This window comes from Miniopterus schreibersii (genome assembly GCF_964146895.1).
Source record: "Miniopterus schreibersii genome assembly, chromosome: 5".
NCBI classification, from domain to species: Eukaryota; Metazoa; Chordata; class Mammalia; order Chiroptera; family Miniopteridae; genus Miniopterus; species Miniopterus schreibersii.
In genome coordinates this window covers 86,314,171-86,340,628 of record NC_138106.1, presented here as the reverse complement: position 1 = coordinate 86,340,628, position 26,458 = coordinate 86,314,171, and the positions used below count along the sequence as shown (strand labels likewise).

Genomic DNA, 26,458 nt, shown 5'->3' with positions numbered 1-26,458 from the left:
GTTCACAAATTACTCTCCATAATTGTTCCCAATATTTCAACACACAACCAAAAAAATTGGCTAGTATTTACAAATTAGAAAGAAAAGGCACATCAAAAGACAATGGCACATCAACTGGGAAAGCAAGCCATCTTCTAAGAACATCGTGCAAGCCACGATTGTATCCCCTACCATTTCTCTAGCATTTCGGCAAAGAGCCATGTCAGGGTCCAGTCTGTCACGAACAAAATAGTTCCTTTCATTCATCTCTGATCGAAGTGTCTTCCCTTTAATTAAGTATACATTAGCCAAGTACGGGACATTCCATATCCCTCTGAAAGTAAAGAAAAGACATTCCAAAATACCACAAATTTTAAATTATTTAAAGTTTTATTTTTGTTTTAAAAACAAATGCCTTGTATGTTTTAAATGTTATATGTATAAATTACTGAATCAAGTTACATACAAATACACATTTGATGATATTTAACATATATATATACACATACATATATGATATATATATATACAGTGTCCCAAAAACATGTATACATACTAACTCAATTGATGTTTCTTTTTTATTTTCAGCCAGACTAAGCTTTGAACAAGGGAAATTCATCCTAAAATGATATTGGAAATTTGAAAAAGCAGTTGAAATACAAACATTGCCTTTATAATTATTCAAAGTGTGTATACATTTTTGGGGGACACCCTATGTAAGAGATTATTTGGTATACACTACATTTTCATGAGATACCTTCCCTAGGTAAACTTTATTTTAAGCTTGATATCTGTTTGGCATTTTGGCTGTCACACCTCAACTTAGTTGTTACAGTTAGAGTATAATATTCTGTTGTACAGAAGGTGTTTCCATTTAAAATTAAGCAGTTTGGCCATGGCTGGTGTTGCTCAGTGGTTAGAGCATTGGCCCTCGCACAGAAGGGTCACGGATTCAATTCCCGGTCAAGGGCATGTACCTGGGTTGCAGGTTTGATCCCTGTCTCGATCGGAGGCTCATGCAGGAGGCAACCAATCCATGTGTCTCTTTCATGTTGTTGTTTGTTTCTCCCTCTCTCTCTCTCTCCCTCTCTCCCTCTCTCTCCCTCTCTCTAAAGGTGAATAGAAAATATATCCTCGGCTGAGTATTAACAACAACAACAACAAAGATTAAGCAGTTTGATAGAAAAAAATAATGACATCCAACTGGTTTGCTAGCGCTAGTTCACGCTGGCTCCCCTGAGCTGACTAACTTCACTTCCCAGGTCTATGCTCAATGACTTCCCATTAGAAACTTGAAATCAGTCGTGGTAGAAGTATTTACACCACAGATATTGGTAAGCACTGCAAACCAGAACGTCCTCCAACCCCAAGCACACCGCTGAATAGAGCCTAAAATTCTCCTAAAATATATTATCTTAAAATTCATTACGCCATCTCAAATTCTTGTTTAAAAGAGAAGATATGAAGGAATACAGCCCGAAGAACATGGGAGGTGCCTTATTTTGTCCTTTGTCCTTCCCAGAGACCCATCGCCTCACTCCGACCATGACTCACTTCACAAGAACAGTATAAGAAGGATACACATGCCTGCTGCCTTCAGAGAACCTTGACCAAAGAAAATGTACATAGTAAAAAGAACATGATATTTTGTCTTACTAGATAAGCCTTGAGATAAATGGTCATAAAAAATATATATTGTGTCATCTGAATTCAGAAATTATTCACTGGCAACGTGCAGTCTTTCCTTCGTGTAGTTTTTGTACATGACATGTATTCTTGTATTAACTAGATCAAAAACCTCTACCTTATTCTTTCTTTTTGCTGTTGTTAATCCTCACTTGAGGATATTTTTTTCCATTGATTGTTGTTGTTGTTTTTTGTAGAGAGAGTGGAAGGGGGCAGAGACAGACAGACAGACACACACACACACACACACACACACACACGATTGGTTGCCTCCTGCATGTGCCCTGACCAGAGCCGGGGACTGAACCTGCAACCCAGGTATGTGCCCTGGATTAAGAACTGAACCCAAGACCCTTCAGTGCACCAGCCGATGCTCTACCACTGAGCCATACCAGCCAGGGCTCCACCTTTCCCTAACCCTCACACTTTACACAATAACAGGAGGTTGGACAGAAAATCACCAGTGTCTACAGCAACGTAAATAAAACACAAACTCTATTCTACTTCTGTGAACCCTGATTTCTACTATACCCACGGACACATCAGGCATATGGTCTATACAAATAATCCCAGAGACAGTAAGTACTTTGAAATAACAGAATACAATCTTAATAGTGCTTTCTCAGCTATCTGCTTTTTAATTGCAGCTAACAAAAGCCTTTATCATTTTTATGTCACTCAAATTTCCTATTACTACTTTCACATAAATTACTATTTTCACAAACAAAACATCTTTTTACTACTCAAATGTTGGACAAGACGTGTGTGGGTTTTTTTCTAAATTTAAGGGCACATATTTTAGTCATGAAAGAATGCTTTCCCGTTTTAATTGGGCTGACGTATTTCAGAAAAACAGGCAAAGCACTTAACATCTCAGTCACTCAGGTCCACTGTCTGTACGGAAAAAGAATGACAGTCTTCTGTAATGTTACCTTAGCAAAAAAATGCTATTTCAATTGTGATTATTTTTTAGTTTAAAAAATATCAACTGTGGTCTCAGAAATAAATATCAATCATGCACACACTTTGTAACAAATACATTCTTTTCAAATTCTAGAAACTGAATTCAGATATTAGTGAAGAAATTGATATTTAAAGTAGAGTATTTTACACAGAAAACACTTGCAACAGAAAATGTTGGAAGATTTTGATTCAGAGTATTGTTTTTGTTTGTTCATTCTTAAGTTTTAAAAGCTATCACAACAATCTTCATCCTGGCCACTAAATAAATTAGCTAACCTAAACTTGCGTTCCAAAATTTTAACTAAAGAATAGTATTCTTCTAATAATCACTTATAAGATTGCTACTTATGGTAACCATATATTGTCTCTTAGTATTTCACACAACAGTTTGTTCCTTGGAAGATTTAGAATTGTGAAAACATTTTTTGTAAAATACTCATTTACACTAATATTTCAGGATCCCAAGTCATCCTCAGGTTTTCAAGTTTCCATTAAACATAAAGAAAAAAGATAAATAGTAAAAAAAAAAAAAAAAAAAAATCCAAGTAGTATTAACAAGTCCCCATCCTAGCTCATGGTATTTTACATTAAAAGATTAAATTAAGTGACTTACACTCTATTCCCTTGAACAATATCCACATAATCTTCAGATCGAGCATAGTACCCATCAGGACTCAGAGCTCCCCAGAAGTTGGACCACAGCTTTCCGTGGCGAGTTACAAGAGGAGCGATGATCTTTCTAAAGACAAAGAAAAAAGTCCAGGTAACTACTGTTTTTTAATGACCACAGAATTATGTGTCCTGAACTCAGCACGACACAAAAACATTAAAGTTCATTCAACACACATGTAGTTAGTCCAAAAAACTAAAATAGAGAAATTGCTTCCCAACACTTTTTCTTAGGTGATCGTCAATGGTATTTCTTTTGTTTTGAATGTTTCTGTTGTTGAAAGTACTACAGACGCCCCCCCTTTGTATCCTCATTGGCCCTCCACCCCGCACCCCCCAGGCCTTCACTGCACTTTCCTCCGTGTCCCCGGGTTTGCAGATATGCATATAAATTCTTTAGTTAATCTCTCCCCACCCACCCACCCACCCATTTCTTAAAAAGAGTAACAAAATGTGAATGAAAGTACAAAAAGGACTTCTGAAAGTCCCTTTCTTATGTCCAAAAGAGTGAAACTAACTTAACTATTTAAGTGTTTCAGAAACTATACTATATAAAATCAAATACCATCACTGTTATTAGAGAGACATAATAGTCCTGGGTGCATTAAGGTGTCCAATAAATATCTGTTGAATAAAAAAAATGAATGATGGGCTAACATATTTGTAAATAGGCCAGTTTTCCTAAAGTTAAGTCCTGAATTACTTTAAAGTATGTTTCCATTTTTTTACAACTTTTAAAAATGTTGTGCTGCCCGAATGGTGTGGCTCAGTGGTTGAGCACTGACCTATGAACCAGGAGGTCCTGGCTCGATTCTCAGTCAGGGCACATGCCGGGGCTTCGGGCTCTGTTCCCCGCAGGGGGCGTGCAGGAGGCGGCCGATCAATGACTCTCTCATCACAGATGTTCCTCTCTCTCTCCCTTCCTCTCTCTGAAATCAACAAAAAACATATATTTAATAAATAAATAAATAAAATGGGTTGTGCTAACCCTGGCAACATGGAACATTTTTCGGGCCTTGAAGTAATTTTGAAAACAAGAGGGAAGACAATGGCCAGAGGGCTCTAACCACCTACCAGGAAACAGTCCCTCTGAGGAAAGCTCATTACAAATCCAAAACATGTCACACTTCTTCTTAGGGAAATCTAATTTACAATGTGTCAACATTTTCCAAATAAGGTTACAAAATCTGAAGCTCCTCTAGAATTACTTCTAAAGTATTGTGCACTGTAGTGGTATCTCACAATTTTTAAGAAAAGCTCACAAAACTCCTCCAAGAGAAGCTTATGGACCAGCTACTCTCATAAAAAGCCTATTCCACAACAGGCCAGTCTCCCACAACGCTCCAGGGTAGGAGAGTCAAGCATAATAGATCTCTCATCTGCTTTACTTGGCAAAATAAAAACAGTAACTAACATCTGACTGCTAACCATTCTTACCATTATAAGAAATAATTGTGTTAATATATGTAAACATGCTGGCACTTAATAAGCACTCATTAAAGGTGGGCTATTGCCCTGGGCAGTGTGGGTGAGTGGTGAGAGTGTGGGCCTGCACACTGAGGGGCCGAGGGTTCAATTCCTGGTCAAGGGCACCTACCTCAGCGCAGGTTTGATCCCCAGCCCTGGTCAGGCCGCGTGCGGGAGGCAGTCAGTCGATGTGTCTCCCTCACATCGATGTTTCTCTCTCTCTCTCCCTCTCTCCCTTCCACTCTCTCTAAAAATCACTGGAAAAAATATCCCCCGGTGAAGATTAACAAGAACAACAACAAATGGGCTATTAGTACAAGTATTCATAATACTATTAGTGGTAGCAATAGTATTAATAAGTGAAGACTTAATATCATTATGAGCTGGTATAGATGGTGTCAAATAATTTATATCTCTGAAATTTCAAATTCTACAACTCTGTGTACAATATGTTTTTAGGTCAAAAGTTTTGTGAAATTCTACTTTAAAAATATCTACAGAAAATTTACAAATTCCAAATTTTACTGGTATCAGATATATCATAATTTCACCTATTTTTAAACAGAAAAATAGGACAAACATCATTGACAAACATCATGTTTGTGATTGTAATAATAAAAACTTCTAAATTTTACCAGGTTCTTTTCTATTTGACTACCTTAAAAGAAAATTAATTAGAATTGAAAGCTTATAAGGTGCAGAAAATAAGTTAGTGTGAATTCCCTCAATCTGCAAACCTTCCACAGATTCCATTACAGTGTGTCCCACCGACGAAGAAATGATCATCATTTTCAAAATAAACTCTCACTGAATTTTATATAGTACCTGTTTTGTTCAATCAAAATTTTTAAAGTCCTTGGATTTGTCAAAACAACATCTGCATCCACACTAAAGTAATAATCACAGCTGTCATCCTGACGGCAAAAATTCCTGGCATTGAAAAATAAATGAAAAAATAAGAATTAGAAAAATAATATACTTGCTGTTGAAAAATGTTAATATAAATTTGACATGTAAAATAAAGTTTCTCTAACATAGTTTTCTAATCAAAATAGTAAGGCAATAACCAAAAGGATAAATATTGAGTTTCAAAATGGTCAATTTATCAACACAGATGTTCACAGATAGATCAACACTAAAAATGTAGGCCAGGTAAAATATGTTTTCAGCCAGTAAATACTTTAGGACATAAAACAACCAGTCAGAATGGCAGTTTAGAATTTAGAGCTAATCTTCTCTAATAGGCAAAAATAATTTGCCCCAGTGTACAACAATATTTTTTTCAAAAAAATTAAAATGTTTTTGCACATGCATGGGCATGCACACAAACACACACAGTGTGAAATATTAGAAATATTGTATATCCACCACTCAGTTTTTAGTGAATCTTGGAGATAGAGGTCAATGACTCCTAGGTATTAAAACTTTTTGAAACTTACTTCATTGGATCCTTTCTAAGACTGTTTGTTACTCCCCTGCTTCTCACCAGGGACACTGACTGTGACGGAAGCTTTCCTTGGTCGTCTGAGGTGTTCTATCAGGACACCATGGAATGAATCCCCTGTGATACATGAAATTCTTCCCAGTACTATGGTTCTGCATCTGGGGTCCTTTCTTTCTGGGCTCCCAGTTATCACTCGCAGGTATTGTCAGTGTGTATCTCCACACCACATTTATTTCTGAGCAATTGTCAAACCCCTACACCAGGCAGTAGTTAAATTTGTACAAATAATTTTTAAAAATAAGTTTTGCCTATGGACCCAAGGATACTCCAATGAACAAGCTATGGAACCATTAGTGAGAACCTTAGTTTGGTTTTTCTGAGGCCTGTTTTCCACACACCCCTTCCCCCCATACGAGGCCGTGTCCGTCACACAGCCCAGAGCATGAAGTCACCGTGACTCACCCACCCTTTAATCAGCAGCTACTACCCACTGCCTCGAACACTCAATTAACACTTACTGAATAAAGGGTTGTCTTTACTATTAACAAAATTTTTTTAGTAATCTGTCTGAAGTATTAAAAGGGCTAAACAAAGGATCTAAAATATATCTTCTGTTAACATATTTTCTAGGCCAGTAGGTAACTAGAATATAGGAAAACCTTTTTCCCCTTGGTCTAAAACACTCATTTTTACCACACACAACCTTCAGACAGTAAACATGTAAATCACTGCTTACATAAGTCATACTATACATTTGTCTGAGTATTTTTTAAATCTTGATCTGTAGTTCAATTAAGAGTTTGATTAAAAATGTGGTCTCTTAGCCATTAAGAGAAAAATGTAGTAACTTCCATGCCCTTTACACACAAGCACAGATGGAGTCTAACAGTAGAGGGTGCTCACAACCTGTGCACAAACACACACGTGCACACACATAATTGAGACATCCAAGTTCAGGGTACTAATTTTTTTTTAAAGTCATTGTTTCTTAAGTTTCTTAGTAGAAATTGTTTAATTTAAACGTATTAAAACATACATTCCCATGTTTCTAGCTTCGGCTTGACTTAGATTTTCTTCTGGTCCTACTATTTTGATAGTGCTGATTTCATGTTTAGCTTTATCAAAAAATATCTTGATGTCCTTTTCATGATAAACTTCCTGTAACATATTTAAAAAATAGAAAATTAGTGAGGAAATAAGACAAGATGACTGAAGGATTCATATTCAAAGTGGTGAATTCCACAATGCACATATTCACTCAGTTACAGACAAAGTGATAACCAAGTCAAGCATGTTTCATTTAAATATCACCTGTCACATACAGAAGCTAAAACAAATACATACCAATATTTTTTGAAGAGAAGGTATCACAGTATTATTTTAACATTTACTCCTAGACAGGTGCTTGCATAAATATTTAAATCCTGGGTACTATGAAGTGTTTCTAACTGGGAGTGGGGCGAATGGTGTGGAAATGGCTTATGGCCTGAGAATGTTAGACATGTAGTGTAAAACTTCCATTCAAAATGCATATTAAGTCTAGTAGATGTTAATCTAAGTTATAAATAATCACTTTAAGAAATAAATATTTCAATATTCTGTGAAGCCAGAGGAAAAAAATAACGGTCACATATAAAATTGTGCTTTTACAAAAACAGTGTTTAACAAAATTGTATTGATGGGAATACTATCAATATAAAGAAATCAAATTAGTTTCATTAAACTATGCTAAAACTATGGTAAGATGACATCTCCCTCACTGGAACATTTCAGAGCTTTGTATGAATCAAATCTCATTAAGTATTTAAAAGCTCACAGCTTGTTAAAATTACTTGTCACATAAAAGCTACATAGAGTTAATTTTAAATAAAAGAAGATAGCCCAGCAGGGCGTGGCTCAGCGGTTGAGCGTCGACCTAGGATCCAGGAATCAAGGTTTGATTCCCGGTCAGGGCACAGGCCCGGGCTGCAGGCTCCATCCCCAGTGACTCTCTCATCACTGATATTTCTGTCTGTCCTTTCCTCTCTCTGAAATCAATAAAGATATATTTAAAAATAAATAAATAAATGTAAGAACTCCTGCCAGCAAGAAGTTTTAGGTCCTACAAAAGGAAGGAGGGTATAAATTAAAGTCTATGCAGGGTGGGGCAAAAGTAGGCTTACAGTTGTTCATTTGGAAAATAATACAATAATTAATAAATAATAATACAAGAATAAACTCTGTGTCTCACGTACTCACAACTGCAAACCTACTTACTTTTGCCCCACTCCATATATAAAGCAAAAGGCCTTAATGTGAGTATATTCATGACACATTTTCCAGAGCAAATACTCAGAGACACCCTTTTAAACTTATTTTTAGCTGGTTTTCTGTAAGTGCAAAATATTCTCTGGAAAAGGCAAATGATTAGCTGACATGTACACTGTGAAGAAAGAACAGCGGTAAACAAAAAGTAGGAGGACAGAAGAGAAAAAATAGCAAACTTCCCAGCTATTGAGTTTTTCTATATGATGCTAAATACCAACAGTTTCAACAGGAAACAGGCAAGTATGGAAAATTATTGAAAAAAAATGTCCTTAAGTTCAGATTATATGTGAGAGGTGTTTGGGAGGCTCTGAATATTTCTAAAGGAAATGATAATATCCAGTCCTTTGGGGAAGAGAGTGTCATTGTGCGAGTAATCAAAACAATCCTCTATCTGCAAGATACTTCAAGTTCTAATGCTATGGAGTCACCATAAGCTGCAAACAATTCAATGACAGGTTCTATAAAAGAAAGTGCCAGAACCAACCCAGAGGCAAAGGAACCTGAGGCCCTTCCACATCTCTTTATTATATATTAAGTTGAGCCATAGGAACTGGATGATATTCAACCATCTTGATCTACAAAATTTGTTGTGAGTTTCATGAGGCTTATCCCAATATTATGATACTATTTCTAGACTCTTATCCTTAGGTCTTAAAAAGTCAGGGCAGTAATTATTCCCAAAATCCCCTACTTACTTTACCCAGTGGATTTTTCACACACAGAGATAATAACAAATAGTTCCAAAGATAATCAAAAATACATTTTACATAAAATATTCATGACTCCAATACTTACTTTGTTATGAATGAAGACTTTAAGTGCTTCTTTTGGGTAATCCAGTGTCAACAAAAGGTCCAGAAATCGAGGTAGGAAAGGGGTTGGTTGCTCAATAAAAACGCCTATTGTAACATTTGGATAGACCTTTGTTTTACAGCAAACATAAGAAAAAATTATCATTAGTGTGGTTTTACTTTAAATTCTACTCAAGTCTTACTCAGAACACCAAATATGCTAGAATATCAATTCAATGTAATCTGCTACACTTGAGTGGTCCAATGGCAATTCTCTAACACTTGAAATACGTTTTGTAGACCCCACCAAAGTGATTGGTTTTACTCTACATCTTGGCATTAAGAATGAGGTTTGAAGAGGAAATTCACTATCATATTTATTACATGCATGTAACTAAGGATAGTGCCTACTCTACAATTCAACAGTTCCTTTGTGGTAGTCCATAAAGGAGCTTCTTTCAGATCTGCATCTATTGGTACAGCTTCATCTAAGAAACCAGAATGCTAATTGTTTCTCCTCTTGTTTCCATGGCTTACAAGTTCAGTGGTTAATTTGTAGCTCAAATAAAGCAATTACAGAGGTCCTGAGCCTTTATTTCTATTCTTGAATATCTCTTTTAATCTAATTTTATTACATAAATCTATTTTCATATATATTTCCTATATAGGAAATGAAGTACTATTTTGCTTCATTATATAAAAACAAAATACTATTTTGCTTCATTATTATATTATAAATAGGAAAGCTATTTTCTTTCACTAATACATTTATCTTGTATCTATTTTATATATTTTCTTGTACGTTCAGGGTATGTTTTTTTTTAAATATATCTTTATTGATTTCAGAGAGAGGAAAAGAGAGAGAGAGAGAGACAGAAACATCAATGATGAGAGAGTCATTGATCAAGCCCACAACGTGGGCATGTGCCCTGACCGGGAATCGAACCCTGATCACCTGGATCCTAGGTCGACGCTCAACCGCTGAGCCACGCCCAGCCAGGCCAGGGTATGTTTTATGGGATAGTTTTTGTATACCAACTTCTGAAATATCCATTATACTTATCAGTCCTTGTGATAACCAACATTTAGAAAAAGGGATGAAAGTTCCTGGCTTGAAAATTTACAAATGGTTGGGGGCCCTGCCAGGCATGGCTCAGCAATTGAGCATCGACCTAGGATCCAGGAGATCATGGTTCAATTCCCGGTCAGGGCACATGCCCAGGTTGCGGACTCGATCCCAGGTAGGCAGCTGATCAATGACTCTCTCATCATTGATGTTTCTCCCTCTTTCTCTCTCCCTCTCCCTTCCTCTCTCTGAAATCAATAAAGGCTTTTTTTTTTTAAATGCATACATGTATAAAATGTAAACACATAAAATATCATTACATGTAATAATTTCATATAAGCCTCCTACAACCCTCTGAGATAGTGACTATTACTTTTACGTATAAAGAAACCTGCCTATGGCCCAATCCAAAAATATGGTAGAACTGAGATCTTAAGTACCGTATAATTTTAATTTTATATCTATTGCATAATAACTACATATATAAAACATATAAGAAACTAATTTTGCCTAATAGAATGGTTTTCCTTTCTAGTATATTTTAACAGACTGTAAGACAAAATCGCCTAAGAATTAAATGATTTACTCCCATATGCAAACCAAAAAAATTTTAAATAAATGTTTTTCTATTTTTACACCAGGAAGTTTATATAAATGAAACCAAACAGATAAAAATAATTAACTCTCACCCTAGCCAGTCTGGCTCAGTGTTAGAGCACCGGCCTATGGACTGAAGGGTCTTAGGTCCGATCCCTGGTCAAGGGCAGGTACCTCGCTTGCAGGCTCAATCCCCAGTCTGGCTGGGGCACATGCGGGAGGCAACTAATTGATGTGTCTCTCTCACATCGATGTTTCTCTCTCTCTCTCTCTCTCACACTCTCTCTCTCTCTGAAAAGCAATGGAAAAAATATCCTCGGGTGAGGATTTAAAAAAAAAAAAAAAAAATTATTACCTCTCCCTCCAGGAGACAGAACTACTTTCTGCAAAAAAGATCAGGATAAATTTTTAAACATTGTCACGATGCAGCTTCATTCAGAAATACTCTGGCATTCTTTCCAGATAGGAAACATTCAGTTTGTTATTTGAGACACTGGCTAAAAATTCTTATTTTCAAGAAAACAGGGCTCTATGTAAAAAGCTCCTCGGTGAGTGTCACGTTGCAGTGCACATTACGGGCAAACCTACGAGCTGTAGCATGTTTTCCCCGAGCGGCAGGTACGCTCTGACTCCTCTCGGTCAGGCGCAGATACGATGGAATGCAGTCCTCAGCCGCAAGGAAGGGTGAAGCACTGCTGTTTGCACAACACGGATGGATCTTGAGAATATCATGCTAAGTGAATTAAGTCAGAAAAAGCTAAGAACCAGGTGATTTCACTCGCATGTGGGACATAAAACCAAAACTCATGGACACAAACAGCAGTGTGGTGGCTGCCAGAGGGAAGGGGTGGGGGTGAAGGGGGCCTGATATATGGGGACGGAAGAAGATTGGACTCAGGGTGGTGGGCGCACAGTGCAATATACAGATCATGTATCGTGGGATTCTACACTTGAAACATATATGATCTTATTAACCAATGTCATCCCAATAAATTTAATTTGAAATAAGAAAGTGACTCGAGGCAAACTTTTTTTAATAAAAAGCTCCTAAATATGCATGAGTGACTTTTTACGCTCCTTTCAGGTAATGACAAGAAGAGGAACTATTTTTATTTCAGGAAATTTAATGTTTTACACTGAGGGTGTTTTGTATTTGCATTGGCCCAGGAGTTATAGGGAATTTTAATTTGCCTATTATTTCTACTTATCTGGTGTTCTGTAGATACTCAACGAACTTATGGTAAAGGAAGGAATCAGACTTAATAACCAAAATCATCCGTGCATCCATACACATAATAGACTTCCAAGTTACAAGAGCAATTTTTTGGAAGAAAACTGTTACTATAGAATATCTCAGAACTGGCGCTGGCCAGTCAGCGGGCCTCATCCTGTGCATCAGAGGCTGCAGGTCCCATCCCGTCAGGGCAAATTCCTAGACCGCAGGTTTGATTCCCGGTCAGGGCCCAGGCCCAGGTGCAGTGCACACAGGAGGCAGCGACGGCTATTTCTCACATTGATGTTTCTTTCTCTCTCACTCCCTTCCTCTCCCTCTAAAATCAATAAAAACATATTTTAAAAAATATATATCCACCCTAGGTGGTTTTGCTAACTGGTTAGTGTGTCAGACCTCGGGCTGAAGGGTCCGGGTTCGAGTTCCAAAGGCATGTAACTCGGTTGCACACTCGATCCCCGTGTGTGGGAGGCAACCAATAGCTGTGTCTCTCTCACATCGATGTTTCTCTCTCTCTCCCCCTTCCACTCTCTATGAAAAGTAATGGAAAAAATATCCTCTGGTGAAGATCAAAGAAAATAAAAATAATAAATAAATAAGAATATCCTAAAACTGCTCTGGTTAACAGAATTTTTAAAAATGTTTTATAAATAATAATTAATATTTCCCATTGTTAATTTACCCTCAAAGTACAAATGATAAACTATAGTATAATTCTCTATAAAATATACACACGGTGGGGCAAAAGTAGGTTTACAGTTGTATGTGAAACAAAGTTTATTCTTGTATTATTATTATCAATTACTGTATTGTTCTCCATACAAACCACTGTAAACCTACTTTTGCCCCAGCCTGTATATATAAGTAGCACTGTGCCTGGCATATGTAACGTACATGACATCCAGGCAAAACTGCATAGTGATGAAGAATATAGGATCTGCAGGGAGACTGCCACAAGTCAAATCCTACCTCCAACCCAATCATATGACCTTAAGCAAGTTACTTAACCTGTGCATATACCTCAGTTTTCTCATCATAAAACTCAGTCAATAATATTATCTACTGAAAAATTTTATGAAGTTTAAATGAGTTACTATGTGTAAAATACTTAAAATGGTCCTTAGTTATATAACAACATATTACTTTTAAATCAAATTTGAAATCAAGCACAGATAAAATTAGTCAATAAAAATGCTGAAGCACTGTGAACATTTTTTCCTCAATGCTTTACCAAGTTAGCAGACTAAACTAAAACAAGAACACCCAATCACAGTGAGCTACTCAATATTAACAGCCAAGCACCTTTTATTGGTGTCAATCATTAGCTGGTTTTGCTTTCAAAAACAGTTCAGATATACACAAATCCTACAATTATCTGAATCATTTTTTAGCTTTATAAATCCATTATTTATCAACACTATATTCTCAAAACTATACAGTAATGTGCCCCTCACATTTTTTATAAATCACTGTATTTCATAACAATGCCTGTTTTATTACAACATTTCACACAGTCAATTCCACTCACATTTACTGTGGACAAGTCAATTGTATCCAATTCACAAAGAGTGCAGCCACTATCTTGTGTCCATGCATTAGGCACATAGTTTCCAAAATAGTTCAGGAGAACCTAGTAAATGAAGTAGAACTGTATTAAAAAAGGTAATCCTCTCCTCTCAATGTACTTTTGTTCCATGTAACAGGTACATGTAACTGGGTACATTTTTTTAATAATTCTACTAATATTTATCAGTTAGAGGTACACCCTGAATGACCCATCTCCAGACAATGAATCATAAAGCAGGTCAAACTTTCTCTAGAAATGCCAAAAAATGCATGATAAATCATTTAGGTCATTTAATTTCATTACATAAGAGATACAATTAAAGAAATATGTCAAACAAGGAAACACACAGTTTTAATTGGGCTAATGAGACCTATTAGAAAAACACCACTAAATAAAAGCAGTCACCCCAAGAGTAAATTAGTAATAAGATAAATGTTTAAAGGACCAGCACCGACATCTACAGTGAATGGGTTAGTGGCAGTGTGACCTCTTACCAACCATCACCACACAAAACAAATACTGTATAAACTCGATTACCGCTTGCAGATTAAAATAGATCTAGAATAAGCTCTGAATTACAGCCACCCCACACATCCTCCAACTAAAGCGCAGCGCCGCTCCCACCCAGCCCTGAGGTCCCCGGGAGCACGCCCGTGTGCCTCCTGTCCCCAGGCACCCACCACGTCCCTTTACTCTGTGCAAGCTGCGTCCCCGTGTGTGTTCTGGATGAGGGAGCGGGTGAGAGACGGTGGATGGAGAAAGGAGAGGAACCCTCTAAGGTATGTTCTCAGCCCTCGAACAAATCTTCCCCATCCCTAGATTTAAATATCTCAGGGGAAATCCTGCCAATTTACTTTTAAAAAATGACTACACTTTCTACTGCAATATTAATACCTATGGTGGTATGGACATCTGCAGATTTTTATTTTTTTATTGTTTCTTTTCACAAACCAATTATTTCACTCCAAGGCAGCGAAGCCGCAGCAAACTAACTGTGGCTGTGACTCTGTCACTGTTGACAGGAAGCAACCGAATCCTCGCTGTGCTTCTATCACCGACTCTTCACCGGAAGCGGGAGGTGGGCTCCAAAGAAACAGGTGTCTACCCAGTAAATACGATGGGCAAAAACGCAGGAAAGTGCCTAGTAAATTTTCCTAGCTCCCAAAGGCCCTAAAAAAGATCTTAAGGCATGGAACAATGGAGGCATTAGTCCAGTACCATTCTACAAAAATCCTCTAAGATACCTGAGATCCCATCCAAATACCTCTGTTGTAATGAAACTTAAAAATGTTGTTAAAACAAGCACAGAATCAATTACAACGGGCAAATCTGTATTCGATACTGCAGGCCGAGCTACATTCGGCCTGCACAGCAGACCAAGGACATGAGCAGCAAGGACTCCTTCACATTTCTACAAACTACGCTACTTGAGGAAGCACACTGCGAGGCAGGAGACGCGGTTATGGCATTAGTCAGTGACACCTCAGGGGTGAACATGGTCACTTTAATGCGTCTCTGTAACAAAAAAATGTTTGCTGTTGTCAAATTAGATGTAAACAATCATTCGTGTTCTATACAAAATTATGGTTTTGAAGTTAGAAAATAAAGTGATTCATTTGAAAATAAATTATTTAGTATTATTTACAAAAGAGATTTTTTTAAAACAGCTAGTGAGAAGTATATAGTTTTGTTTAAAACATCCTAGGGAAGAATTTTTTTTAAAGGAAGAAAATAAATCCCCCAAGTAGCTGGCCATATCTAAAATTCCCATCTATATGTAAAGACTGGTCCTTCTCTCACCTCAGAAATCTCATAAAAAAATTAAATATTTATTTCATGAATTACTGATCAGTCTATTAGAATCCCCATGTGAATATGAAAATGACAAATATTTTTTAACAGGTCTGAGCATAAAAGGCATTACTTTTAGTTCTCAAAATTAAAAGTTTATTTCATAACTTTCTACCCCAATTTATTTTAATAGATAATTAAGATACTTTTAAAACCATGACTTCTGACTGGAAACCTCCCTCTTGGATTTCTCACCACAGAGGAGGAGGTCACCCACCACCCCGGCCTTCCAGTCACATCTGTTTTTGTCATTGAACACTGCAGACATTTACGCTGGCAGCCTTGAAAAGTGCAGGAAACTGTTTATGGAGTCAGGCTGCTCTGGGCGGCCCCAGCTCCTAGGTGGCAGAGCTTTCCTGGTCCTTTCACAATATCAAGATGTTTCCAAGTATTGTGTCATTTCATTGGAAAAGAAACTTTTCCAACCACATCTTTTCTTTTTTTTCCCAAATCATTCAATGATTCAAGGTCATAGTAACCAAGGCCTGATGGTTTTTATGTAAAAAATTAAATTTTTATTGCAAGTCAAATTAGATTCAGAAATGACTTTTTTCGTGCACAAATTAGGTGACCTGATCTCGTGCTGTTAAACTCCTACTTGTATAAAAATGCCACCACTTTCATAATGATTACCTTATATTTAAAAGAAAAGGTCAGGTATTTCATCTTTTCTTATGGCTGAGTAGGATTCCATCGTATACATGGACCGCACCTTTATCCAATCATCTATGGAAGAACACTTCGCTGTTGCCACCATGAAAAATGCTGCAGTGAACACAGCGGTGCATGTATCTTTGCGAATACATGTTTTTGAGTTTTGGGGGCAGAAACCCCCCAAAATTTAATTTTTTGAGGAGCCTCCGTACTCTTTTCCATAGTGACTATACCCGTCTACATTCCCAGCAGCGGTGACTGAGGGCTCCCTTCTCTCCACAGCCTCTCCACCACCTGTCATTGCCTGTCTTGTTGATCACAGCCACTCTAACAGGTGTGAGGTGGGATCTCACTGAAGTTTTGATGTGCATTTCCCTAACAGCTAGTGAAGTTGAGCATCACCTTTACAAACATCTGTTGGCCACTTGTATGTCTTCTTGGGAGACGTGTTCTCTGCCCCTTTTTTAATTGACTGTTTGGTGTTGAGTTATATATATGAGTTCTTTATATATTTTGGATATTAAGCCCTTGTTGGAGCTGTTGTTTGCAAATATCTTCTCCCATTTGGATTAAAATAAACACCTTAAGAGCATGTGAAATCTTGCTTCTTGGCCTATGTCATCAGTTTGGCTCATAAACTCTCATAAAAGTTGTCCAAAAAAAATCATTGTGGGGAAAAAAAAGAAAAGCAGGCTGAAATGGCCTCATTAAACAATCAAACAACTTCTGTTTTAAAAAAGAAAGTGGCCAGTCGGTGTGACTCAGCAGTTGAGCATCGACCTAGGATCCAGGAGAGCTCAGTTCAATTCCCGGTCAGGGCACATGTCTGGGTTGCGGGCTTGATCCCCAGTAGGGGGTGAGCAGGAGGCAGCGGATCCATGACTCTCATCATTGATGTTTCTCTCTCTCTCTCCCCCTCTCCCTTCCTCTCTCTGAAATCAATAAAGACATATTTAAAAATAAATAATAAAAAATAAAAACTTTTTTAAAAGCATCTTATGATGTGTTACTAACAATAAATGAGCTTTAAGAATAAAAAGTAAAGCTTTAAACCAGCAATCATAGTTTCTTTCTAAAAACTGATTTATATTAGGTTTTATCTAGACAAGTAAAAAAACTAAGTAGAATACAGAAATGGTGTGTCCCACAAAAATGTATACACACTTCGAATAATTATTAATGCCAATGGGTTAAATCTGAAAAGAGAAAAATATCAATTGAGCTATCAGTTATTAAGTGTGTATACATGTTTTTGGTACACTATATATTTCAAATAAAATGCTAATTTATAAACACAAAATGGATGAAAGGTGAACCGATTAGTCAAAGGACATATATGTGTAATCCATAATCACAGACAACAGTGTGGTGATGGCCAGAGGGAAGGGGGCCAGGGGCTGGGTGGAGGTGGGCAAAGGGGGGGAATGGGGACATCTGTAATAGTGGCAACAATAAAAATGAAGTTAAAAAATGCATAAATTTGTTTATAAATCATTATGAAAACAAATGAAAATATGAATGCTCATAGATGTTTACTGAAAGGCCATAAAACTGAAAACAGTCATGAATGAAAACAATATGGGAGGTTAGGGGGATTGTAAGTTATTTTAAAAATTATTTTTAAATTGTTCTTCCTAATAATAGCATGAGATTTAGAGAAAGTAACTAAGTAAGAAATTACCTCATTTTTATATACTTTGGTCTATAAACACACTATAATTTATCATTTACAGATTATATGTATATAGTATTCCCCCCTTACCCATGGTTTAACTTTCAGGGGCTTCAGTTACCCTGGTCAACCTCAATCTGAAATAGTAAAACAAAAATTCCAGAAATAAACAACTCATAAGTTTTAAATTGTACATTGTTCTGAGTAGCATTATAAAATCTCACACCATCTGGCTTGCTCTTGCCTAGGATGTGAATCATCCCTTCGTCCAGGTATCAAACCTGTATACGAGGTAAAACCACTATGAAAAACAGTGTGGAGTTTCCTCGAAAAATTAGAAATTGAACTGCAATTTGACCCAGTGATCCCACTTCTAGGAATATGTCCTAAGAAGCCAGAAACGACAATCAGAAAGAGTATATGTACCCCTATGTTTATAACAGTGCAATTTACAATAGCTAAGATCTGGAAACAGCCCAAGTGCTCGTCAGCAGATGAGTGGACAAAAAAGCTGTGGGACATTTATACCATGGAATACTATGCAGCTGTAAAAAAGGTTCTCTTACCATTTAAGACAGCATGGAGGGACCTGGAGAGTATTAGGCTAAGTGAAATAAGCCAGTCAGAGAAAGACAGGTATTGCACTTATATGTGGAATCTAATGAACAAAATAAACTGATGAAAAAAATAGACCCAGAGACATTGAAGCATGCAACAAACTGATGAATCTCTGGGGGGGGGGGGGGGGGGGTTAGGCAGGAAAGAGATTAACCAAAGAACTTATATTCATATATGCATAACCCATGGACACAGATAATAGTGTGGTGAAGGCCTGCAGAGGGGGCAGGAGTGAGGTGGAGGGGGTCAATAGGGGACAAAAAGGGGGACATCTATAATACTTCCAACAATAAAGATAAAAAAACAAAAACCCTGTATACGCTCCACACCTGTTAAGTCACTTAGAAGTTAGTCATTTAGTAGCCTTCTCAGTTATGAGATCAGCTGCTGTGGTATCACAGTGACTGTGTTCATGTAATCCTTATTTTATTTAATAATGGCCCTGAAATGCAAAAGGAGTGATGCTGGTCATTTGTATGTGACGAAGAGAAGCTGTAAGTGCTTCTGGAAGTGAAATAGTGTATGTGTGTATGTAGGAAAAAACACAGCATACACAGGGTTTGGTGCTGTGCACTGTTTCAGGCACAGTGGGTCCTGGAACAGAAGGCTTAGGATTTATTGAGTTCAATGTTATGGCACAAAACCACTGACATTACACACTTCCCCCATTAAACAAAATAGTAACTAAAATTAATTCACATAACTCATAAAAATCCTTTCACCTTTTATGATTGCTTTAAAGAAAGTTTATATCTGAAGAGTAATCTACTTTCTTTCCCTGTTAGCCTGGAAATGTGTGATATATTCATGTACCTCTAGTGAATTTTAACATAATATTTTTAACTAAAGTATTAGCATTAGTTGAATGCTTTTTTATATAATCTTTTTTCAAATTTTTATATTACACCAAATAATAAAAGAACTTCATTTTTTGTTGCGAATTAAAATCACAGGAAGAGAGACTGGCTAGGATCATGTCAGAGAAAATATAATATGCCAGCAAGAGTAACAGCCCAAACTGAGAGTGCTCCCCAGAAGTCTTAGAATTTCTTAGTCCACACAGGTCTCTCTAAATGATTAAGGATCAGTGACCTTTTCTTGTGAGAAATCCTATAGTCACTTTGTAAAACTCCAGTCAGATTAGCCTGGGGATTCATAAGGAATTCCTCATCACACTAAGAGCACTCAGCCCATGTCTGCTGCACAAGCCCCTGCTAATGGGCACCAAGGGATCAGACAGAGGGCAAACAGAGACACTGCGCACACACACGAGCTAACACACATACGCACGCTGCAAAGGGCTTCCGAGACAAAACCTGTCCATTTGTCAAATTTGCCTAGAGACAGGTATGGTGACCCACAGCAATTTCGCAAGTATTCTGTCTTGCCAGAAAAAAAAATTGTCTTACCACTCCCAAGAATAATACTAGATCATTACATTGGATAGACTCTGACATTCAAATTCCACTTATCGAAAGACTAATGTAGGCTACGCATAAGCTGAACCCCAGGGAGACAAAGAGTGGAAGGGACAGATGTGATGGCCAGATTAGGCCTCTAGCCTAATTCCTGGGCTGGAGGCCCAGCAAGTCAGGCTGAAAAACAGGGCAATTCCGTCACTGTCCAGTGTGTGGAATGTACTTGATGGGCCAAGGTCCAGATACGCTAAAAGTACACACAGGAGTAAAGACTAAGGTGACACCTAAAAGGTGAACCAGACTTAGTAGGTGGGTACAGGATTGGGCACTGGGGGCAGAGGATTCCAGAATGAGTGACATGTGTGTACAAAGACCTACAGGGGAGACAGGAAACTTTTGTGAAGTTCAAAGTAATTCCATGTGGCAGGAGCTGGGCGAGAGAATGCTTCACTATGAGAAATGTGTGTGTGAGTATCTGTTCTGTCAGGAGTAGGTATGGGACAGTAGATGGGTGATCACTAAACAGGAGCAAAATTTTAAAAGAACCTTCTGAGACAAATTGAGAATTTGGAACTTCGTACCCAAATCCACGGAGGGCACTGCACAGGTGGGTAATGTGATCACATTTCTACTCCAGCAGAACATTCCAGGTTCTAGGCTACGGGCAGGAGGCTGCTACTGGTGGGAGGTGGCAGGAGGCCTGAACTAAGGAAGTTGCCATTGGCACTGAGAAAACTGGATCAACCACCACACGCAGCAGTTAGAAAGGATGGCTTCTGGATTGGGGGTGGGAAGCAACTACACTAAAATAAAACCCAGGTTCTGGTTAACCATTTGGATGGAATAGGAGGCAGAGCTTAAGGTCCTGAGCTCTGGGTCTCCTAGGACACACAAATAAATCTACCAACTGGGTATTCAGACCTAGAGTTCAGGGTCTGAAAATCATCAGCCTTGAGAAAGGAGTTGCTGATGTGGGAATGAAGCAAATTGCCCAAGAATGTGTGTAGAGAGAAAAGAAGGGTGCCTCAGATAGGTATGGGGAACACTTATCTAGAGGACAGGACCCTTCCCCAAACCCACCCGCTCCACACACAAAGGGGTAGATTTTAAATATACAGTAAAAGAAGAAAAAAAGAGAGAGATGGAAGAGGAAAGGCTAGAAAACTCACAGACAAACCAGCAGAGCATTGTGGAAACAAAGGGAAAGAATATTTAAATTAGGACCAAATGGGATCGACACCATGAAAGTTATCTTCGGGTGCAGTAAAAGCAGGGCAGGCGAGTGTTTCCTATTCAGCAAGGACATCACAGCCCACGGGACCTGGACAGGCACAGGTCCTGCTGGGACGGGAAAGGGAGTGGTGGCAGCCAGTCACCTCGACTTTAAAGCAGCAGCTTGGCTGTGATGCGGGGAAAAGACAGGCAGCTGGAAGGCAACGTGGACTGGAGAGGGTGTTACAGTCAGTGTTGGCTCAGTTCTGTTTTGTTCAGAGGATGGAAAAGATTTCGGGTCTTTAAGATGCTGCGGAAATTGACGCAAGACAGAGATGGGAGCCGGCTTTGCAGGAGAGCGGGAATGGGGTGAAAAGGTAGGAAGATCCACTAGACGAGAAAGGGAGTCTACTTCCATTTTTATGTTGGAAACGCTGCCAACATGGGTTTTCTCTTGAATTTCTTCCCACGCATATAGCTTCTATTGTAATTCAGACTACTCACTTCTCTGAAACAGCACACGTCTCCCCATCTTGGCTTCCCACAGTGCAAATCTATCTGTTAATCTCTTTCCCAGATACTTGAGTAAACCAGCCAACTCAGTATCTCAGAACGTTGGTTGAAGCATATACATATATATTCGGGGTGTATACATGTACGCACTGGGTATCAGCGACACAAACTTTACCAACTTACCTCTAAATCTGCAGGCAATTACATTTCCAGCAAGCTCAGCTATATATACTTGAAAAGCATCCAAAATGTCATTAGTCAAGTTATGTTTGTCAACTATAACCCAGGTAGAAAGTAAGTGCAAGAGGGAGCATTCTGGGCTTCCAGTTACACCTCAACCTTAGCAGAGTTGTTACTTTAAAAATGGCAACTCAGGTGAAACAAATGATCCCTTAACAACCTCAACAATTCCTATTAGGAGAGGATACCCCATATGAAGGAAACCTGGCCCACTCTCCAGCTAGCTGTTATTATTAAGCACTAAAATGAAATGTGTTACAAATAGAGTAAGAAGTTATCACTCTACTGAGAAAAAGGCATCAGCTAATCTGAATGAAACCAGATAATACACTGTGTAAAAGAAAGCCAGTAAATTGTTGACATCAAGATAAAGCCTCTTAAAGATATTAAAAAAGAAGATATTCTACATATTGCTCCATGGTCTACCTCCAAAACATAAGAAAACAGAGAAAAGTAACTGGTGACTCACCTTGGTGGGTCCGTTTCCATTAATTGCCACTGGTAATGTTTCATAAAATACATTCTTAGCTCTGGCTTTGCCATTTTCAAATTTCAAAACAACTTCATCTGAGTTAATAAGAAAAACAGGCTTCAGTAATTTAAAATGTGAGTGTATATTTATATACACTTGTTCTTGTTATAAAATTGCTCATGGATGCTATCAGGTGCTACTACACTTTTAGTAACTTGGCCTACTCCAAGTCAGCAGATACCCAAGTGGCACAGAATCAGATTCTGAGCACCTCACATGCTCCAGCCTGGCACCAGCAGACTGAGGTGCTGAGCCACTGAAGTGTCTGGCAGAAGGAGGGCATCTTTGCAATCCTGCCTCTGCCTCTGCCTCTTGATAGTGATATGATCCTAGAAAAGTTAAATTATTGTCTCAATTTATTCATCTGTAAAATGGGATCCTTGCCTGCCTTTCAAGGTTATTATGAAGATAATAATATACGTATGGCAAACAGAACTGCCAGGCATAATTAGCAAGGTTTCTACAATTGGCCAAGATTGATAGTGTTTCCAGTTCTTGAAAATCAGGCTTACTGTGGAATGGTATGGAGGTTCCTCAAAACATCAGAAATGGAACTGCCTTATGACCCAGCAATTCCACTTCCGAGAATGTATCCAAAGAAACCTGAAACACTAATTTGAAAGAATACATGTGCCCCTATGTTCAGAGCCGTGTTATTTACAATAGCCAAGATTTGGAAGCAGCTCAAGAGCCCATCAGTAGACAAGTAGATAAAAAAGCCGTGGTACAGCCCTGGCCAGTGCTGCGCAGTGGTTAGAGCATCAGCCCACGCCCCTAAGGGCTGCGGGTTCGATTCCCAGTCAAGGGCACATATCTGGGTTGTGGGTTTGCTCCACGCCCCCACAGTTGGGGCACATGTGGGAGGCAACCAGTGGATGTGTCTGTCTCACATCAGTGTTTCTCTCTCTCTCTCCCTTCCACTCTCTCTGAAAAGCAATGGAAAAAATATCCTCTGCTGAGGATTAACAACAACAAAGCAAGCTGTGGTACATTTACACAATGGCATACTATGCAGCTATAAAAAAGAAGGAACTCTTACCCTCTGAGACAGCATAGAGGGACCTGGGGAACATTATGCTGAGTGAAATAAGCCAGGCAGAGAAAGACGAGTACCATATGATCTCACTCATATGTGGGCTCTAATGAACAAAATGAACTAAACAAGCAAAATAGAGACAGACATAGATAGAGAGCAAGCTGACAGGTGTTGGGGGTGTGGGAGGGTGGAGGGATTGTGCAAAAAAAGACAAAAAGGAGAGAAAAAAACCTCATGGACATGGACAACAGTGTGGTGACTGCCGGGTGGGTGGGGGTTGGGGTGAGGAGGTGGAGAAGGGTGTCGGCGATAAGTGGTGATGGAAGACTTACTTGGGGTGGTGATCACACACTACAGTGTACAGATGGTGTGCTGTGGAACTGTGCACCTGAACCTGTATAATTTTGTTAACCAGTGTTATCGCAATAAATTCAACAAAAAAGCAACGAAAAAAGATCAGGCTTAATGTAAGTTCCAGGAATATATGCGTCAGATGGGAACAGAGAGGTACTTTTGTTTGTTTTCGGGTTCCTTCCCTCACATTTCCTGAGCACTCCAAACAAAATTCTTTCCGTTCTGAGAATCCTGTTACTCTATGTCCTGCCTTGAAGAACTGTATGAATTGCAATGTAAGTTTAAGTATAATGTGTTAATGAATTAATGTATGTTGATTTAACATGTTGATTAATTAATTTTAATGTATCAATGTATTTCATCGACACATATGTCTACTTAGGAAAACACACACACACACTCACACACTCTCCACAGTGAATGTGCCCCGTTACCAGGTATCTTTCAGGTAGGTGGAAATACTCTCATGCTCTACCATTCCTGAGTAATTCACACTCCAGAGAGCTTATAATGAAAATGTGTAACAGTAGGTGTCAATTTAAAAATACATCTATAGTCCCAGACGGGGAGATGCTAAATTCTAAGTTACCTAAGGCTAGAAGCTTATCTTTTTTGCATCAGTCTTAGGCGGTGATTTTAACTGAATGTATTTAACTGTGTCAGTAAGATCAAGTCCAGTATTTTTTAAAAGTTGCAATATCTACACAGTAAACCTTAGTCATAGCTCCAAAATAGATATTTCAAAGGGCAGACGGTTGGAAAGACAGGCATCCATTTGTATATGCGAGCAGTTCAGGATTTGGAAGCATACCTACAGCTCCATTTAAAGCCTGGAAAATTTTGCATTTGTGATCCAATGTGATGTTAAGAGCCTCCTAAAATAAGATCAGACATAGTATTAAAAATGACAGTGGAAACAACAACCAACACTATCATGTTAACAGAGTTTTTTCTATTAAAAAAAACTTTAAATCCCCTATGTAAGTTATTCTAGCGATATTTGCAGGAAGACTGTGACCTCTCGGATGACTGAGTCAGGACAGCGCAGGGGAAAGCACTCACGCTGCCTGCCACCCAGTTCCACGTCTCCGCCTTCTGACGAATTCTGACCAGCGAACGCTGGCAGAAGTGGAGTGAATCACTTCCAGTCTGGAGAGCTCATTACCAGTTTGCGACCCTAAGTGTGCTCCTCTCCGGCACGGGAACCGGCAAGGCCGGGGCCGAGAGGCTGCCTGCGGACTGCTGCGGGCCAGGCAGAGGGGACATGAAGCCCGCTGAGCCGCGCGGTGGAGCGAGGGGGCTGTCGCCGCAGCAAGCCGCCCGACTGCCCCAGCGGGCAGGCAACTGGTCAGCCCAGTCATAGAGGTTTACCTGCTGGACAAACCTTATGCTTCTCAGCACAGCAACTTCTCAGCTACACTGCTCTGTCATAATAATATTCCTAAAACTGTCTTTGCATGCTACTGTGGACTGAATGTTTGTGTCCCCTCAAAATTCATATGTTGAAGCCCGAACCCCAAGGAGGGTTAAATTCAGGTTATGAGAGTGGGGCCCTCGTGATGGGGATTTTGCCCTTATAAGAAGAACATGAGAGTTTGCACACCTATGCTCGCTCCCCCCCTTTTCCTCTCTCTCTCTCCCTCTCTCTCTCTCTCTCTGTCGTTGGTCCCCCATCTCTCCCTTTCTTCCTCTATCTCCCCCCTGTGAGGGCGCAGCAAGGAGACGGCCATCTCCAAGCCAGGAAGAGAGTTCTCACCAGAAACCGACCGTGCTGGCAACCTTTATCTCGACTTCCAGACTCCAGACTGTGAGGAAAAAACCTTCTGTTGTTCAAACTACCCAGTCTGTGGTAGTTGGTATGGCAGTCCAAGCAGACTAAGATACGTACTAACCAGATAAAATCTTACGCTGAGAGAGGAACTTAAACATGATTTAGACAACCAAAAATATTATAAACCCAACAATGAGGAAGCACCCTAAAGCAGAGACAACTAAGTCAGACCCAAAGCACCTTCCCTGTTGACGACACCAGGAAAAGACGAGCGGTGTGCTGCGTGGTGAGCACTCAGGCCAAGAGCAGGTTCCTCCCCAGATGGGAGCCCAAGCCCTCCGCCTGCCGCGGCAGGCACACAGACAAAGTAAAATACAGAGATGAAGGGAAATAAACAGTTTAAGAATGAAGTTTCTTAAGTATTAAGTGTCTAATGAAAATATTTAGATGACTGAAGTATTTATCTAAGAAATACAAACAGCACAGTGGCAAATTCACTGTAAAATGTACTTTTTAAAAAGCCTTGTTTCCTAATGACAGCACCTACAAATACACAATTCAGCAAACTTTAGAACTGAAATGGTTATATTAGGTAAATATACTAAAAATATTGTTGAATTAGAGAACTTCGGTTTTACTTTTTTCCAACGTTTCATTTAAACCAGTCTCGGGAATATTTTCTCTCTAGGGCCTGTGGCAGACTGCTATCGGCCCCTACGTTCCCCCCTTAACTACAGAATTACAGAACTCAGATTCCTAGCAGGACACCAGTGCTTGAAATAAAGGACAGCACTTCCAAAGAAAAACATGAGAAAGTATT

The 26,458-nt window shown here is 38.9% G+C and overlaps 1 protein-coding gene across 2 annotated transcripts in view; it reads right to left on the bottom strand.

The window, feature by feature from the left end:
* The window catches only part of PLOD2 (procollagen-lysine,2-oxoglutarate 5-dioxygenase 2), a 100,934-nt gene that overhangs the window by 10,517 nt on the left and 63,959 nt on the right, over positions 1-26,458 (bottom strand). For both annotated transcript variants that reach the window (XM_081139263.1, XM_081139264.1), the window contains exons 6-13: positions 24,679-24,742; positions 22,415-22,512; positions 13,729-13,830; positions 9,311-9,436; positions 7,245-7,366; positions 5,590-5,694; positions 3,242-3,367; positions 172-313 (exon numbers count right to left, since the gene is read on the bottom strand). In XM_081139263.1, the coding sequence (XP_080995389.1) occupies positions 172-313; positions 3,242-3,367; positions 5,590-5,694; positions 7,245-7,366; positions 9,311-9,436; positions 13,729-13,830; positions 22,415-22,512; positions 24,679-24,742 (885 nt within the window). The remainder of the gene's footprint in view (positions 1-171; positions 314-3,241; positions 3,368-5,589; positions 5,695-7,244; positions 7,367-9,310; positions 9,437-13,728; positions 13,831-22,414; positions 22,513-24,678; positions 24,743-26,458) is intronic.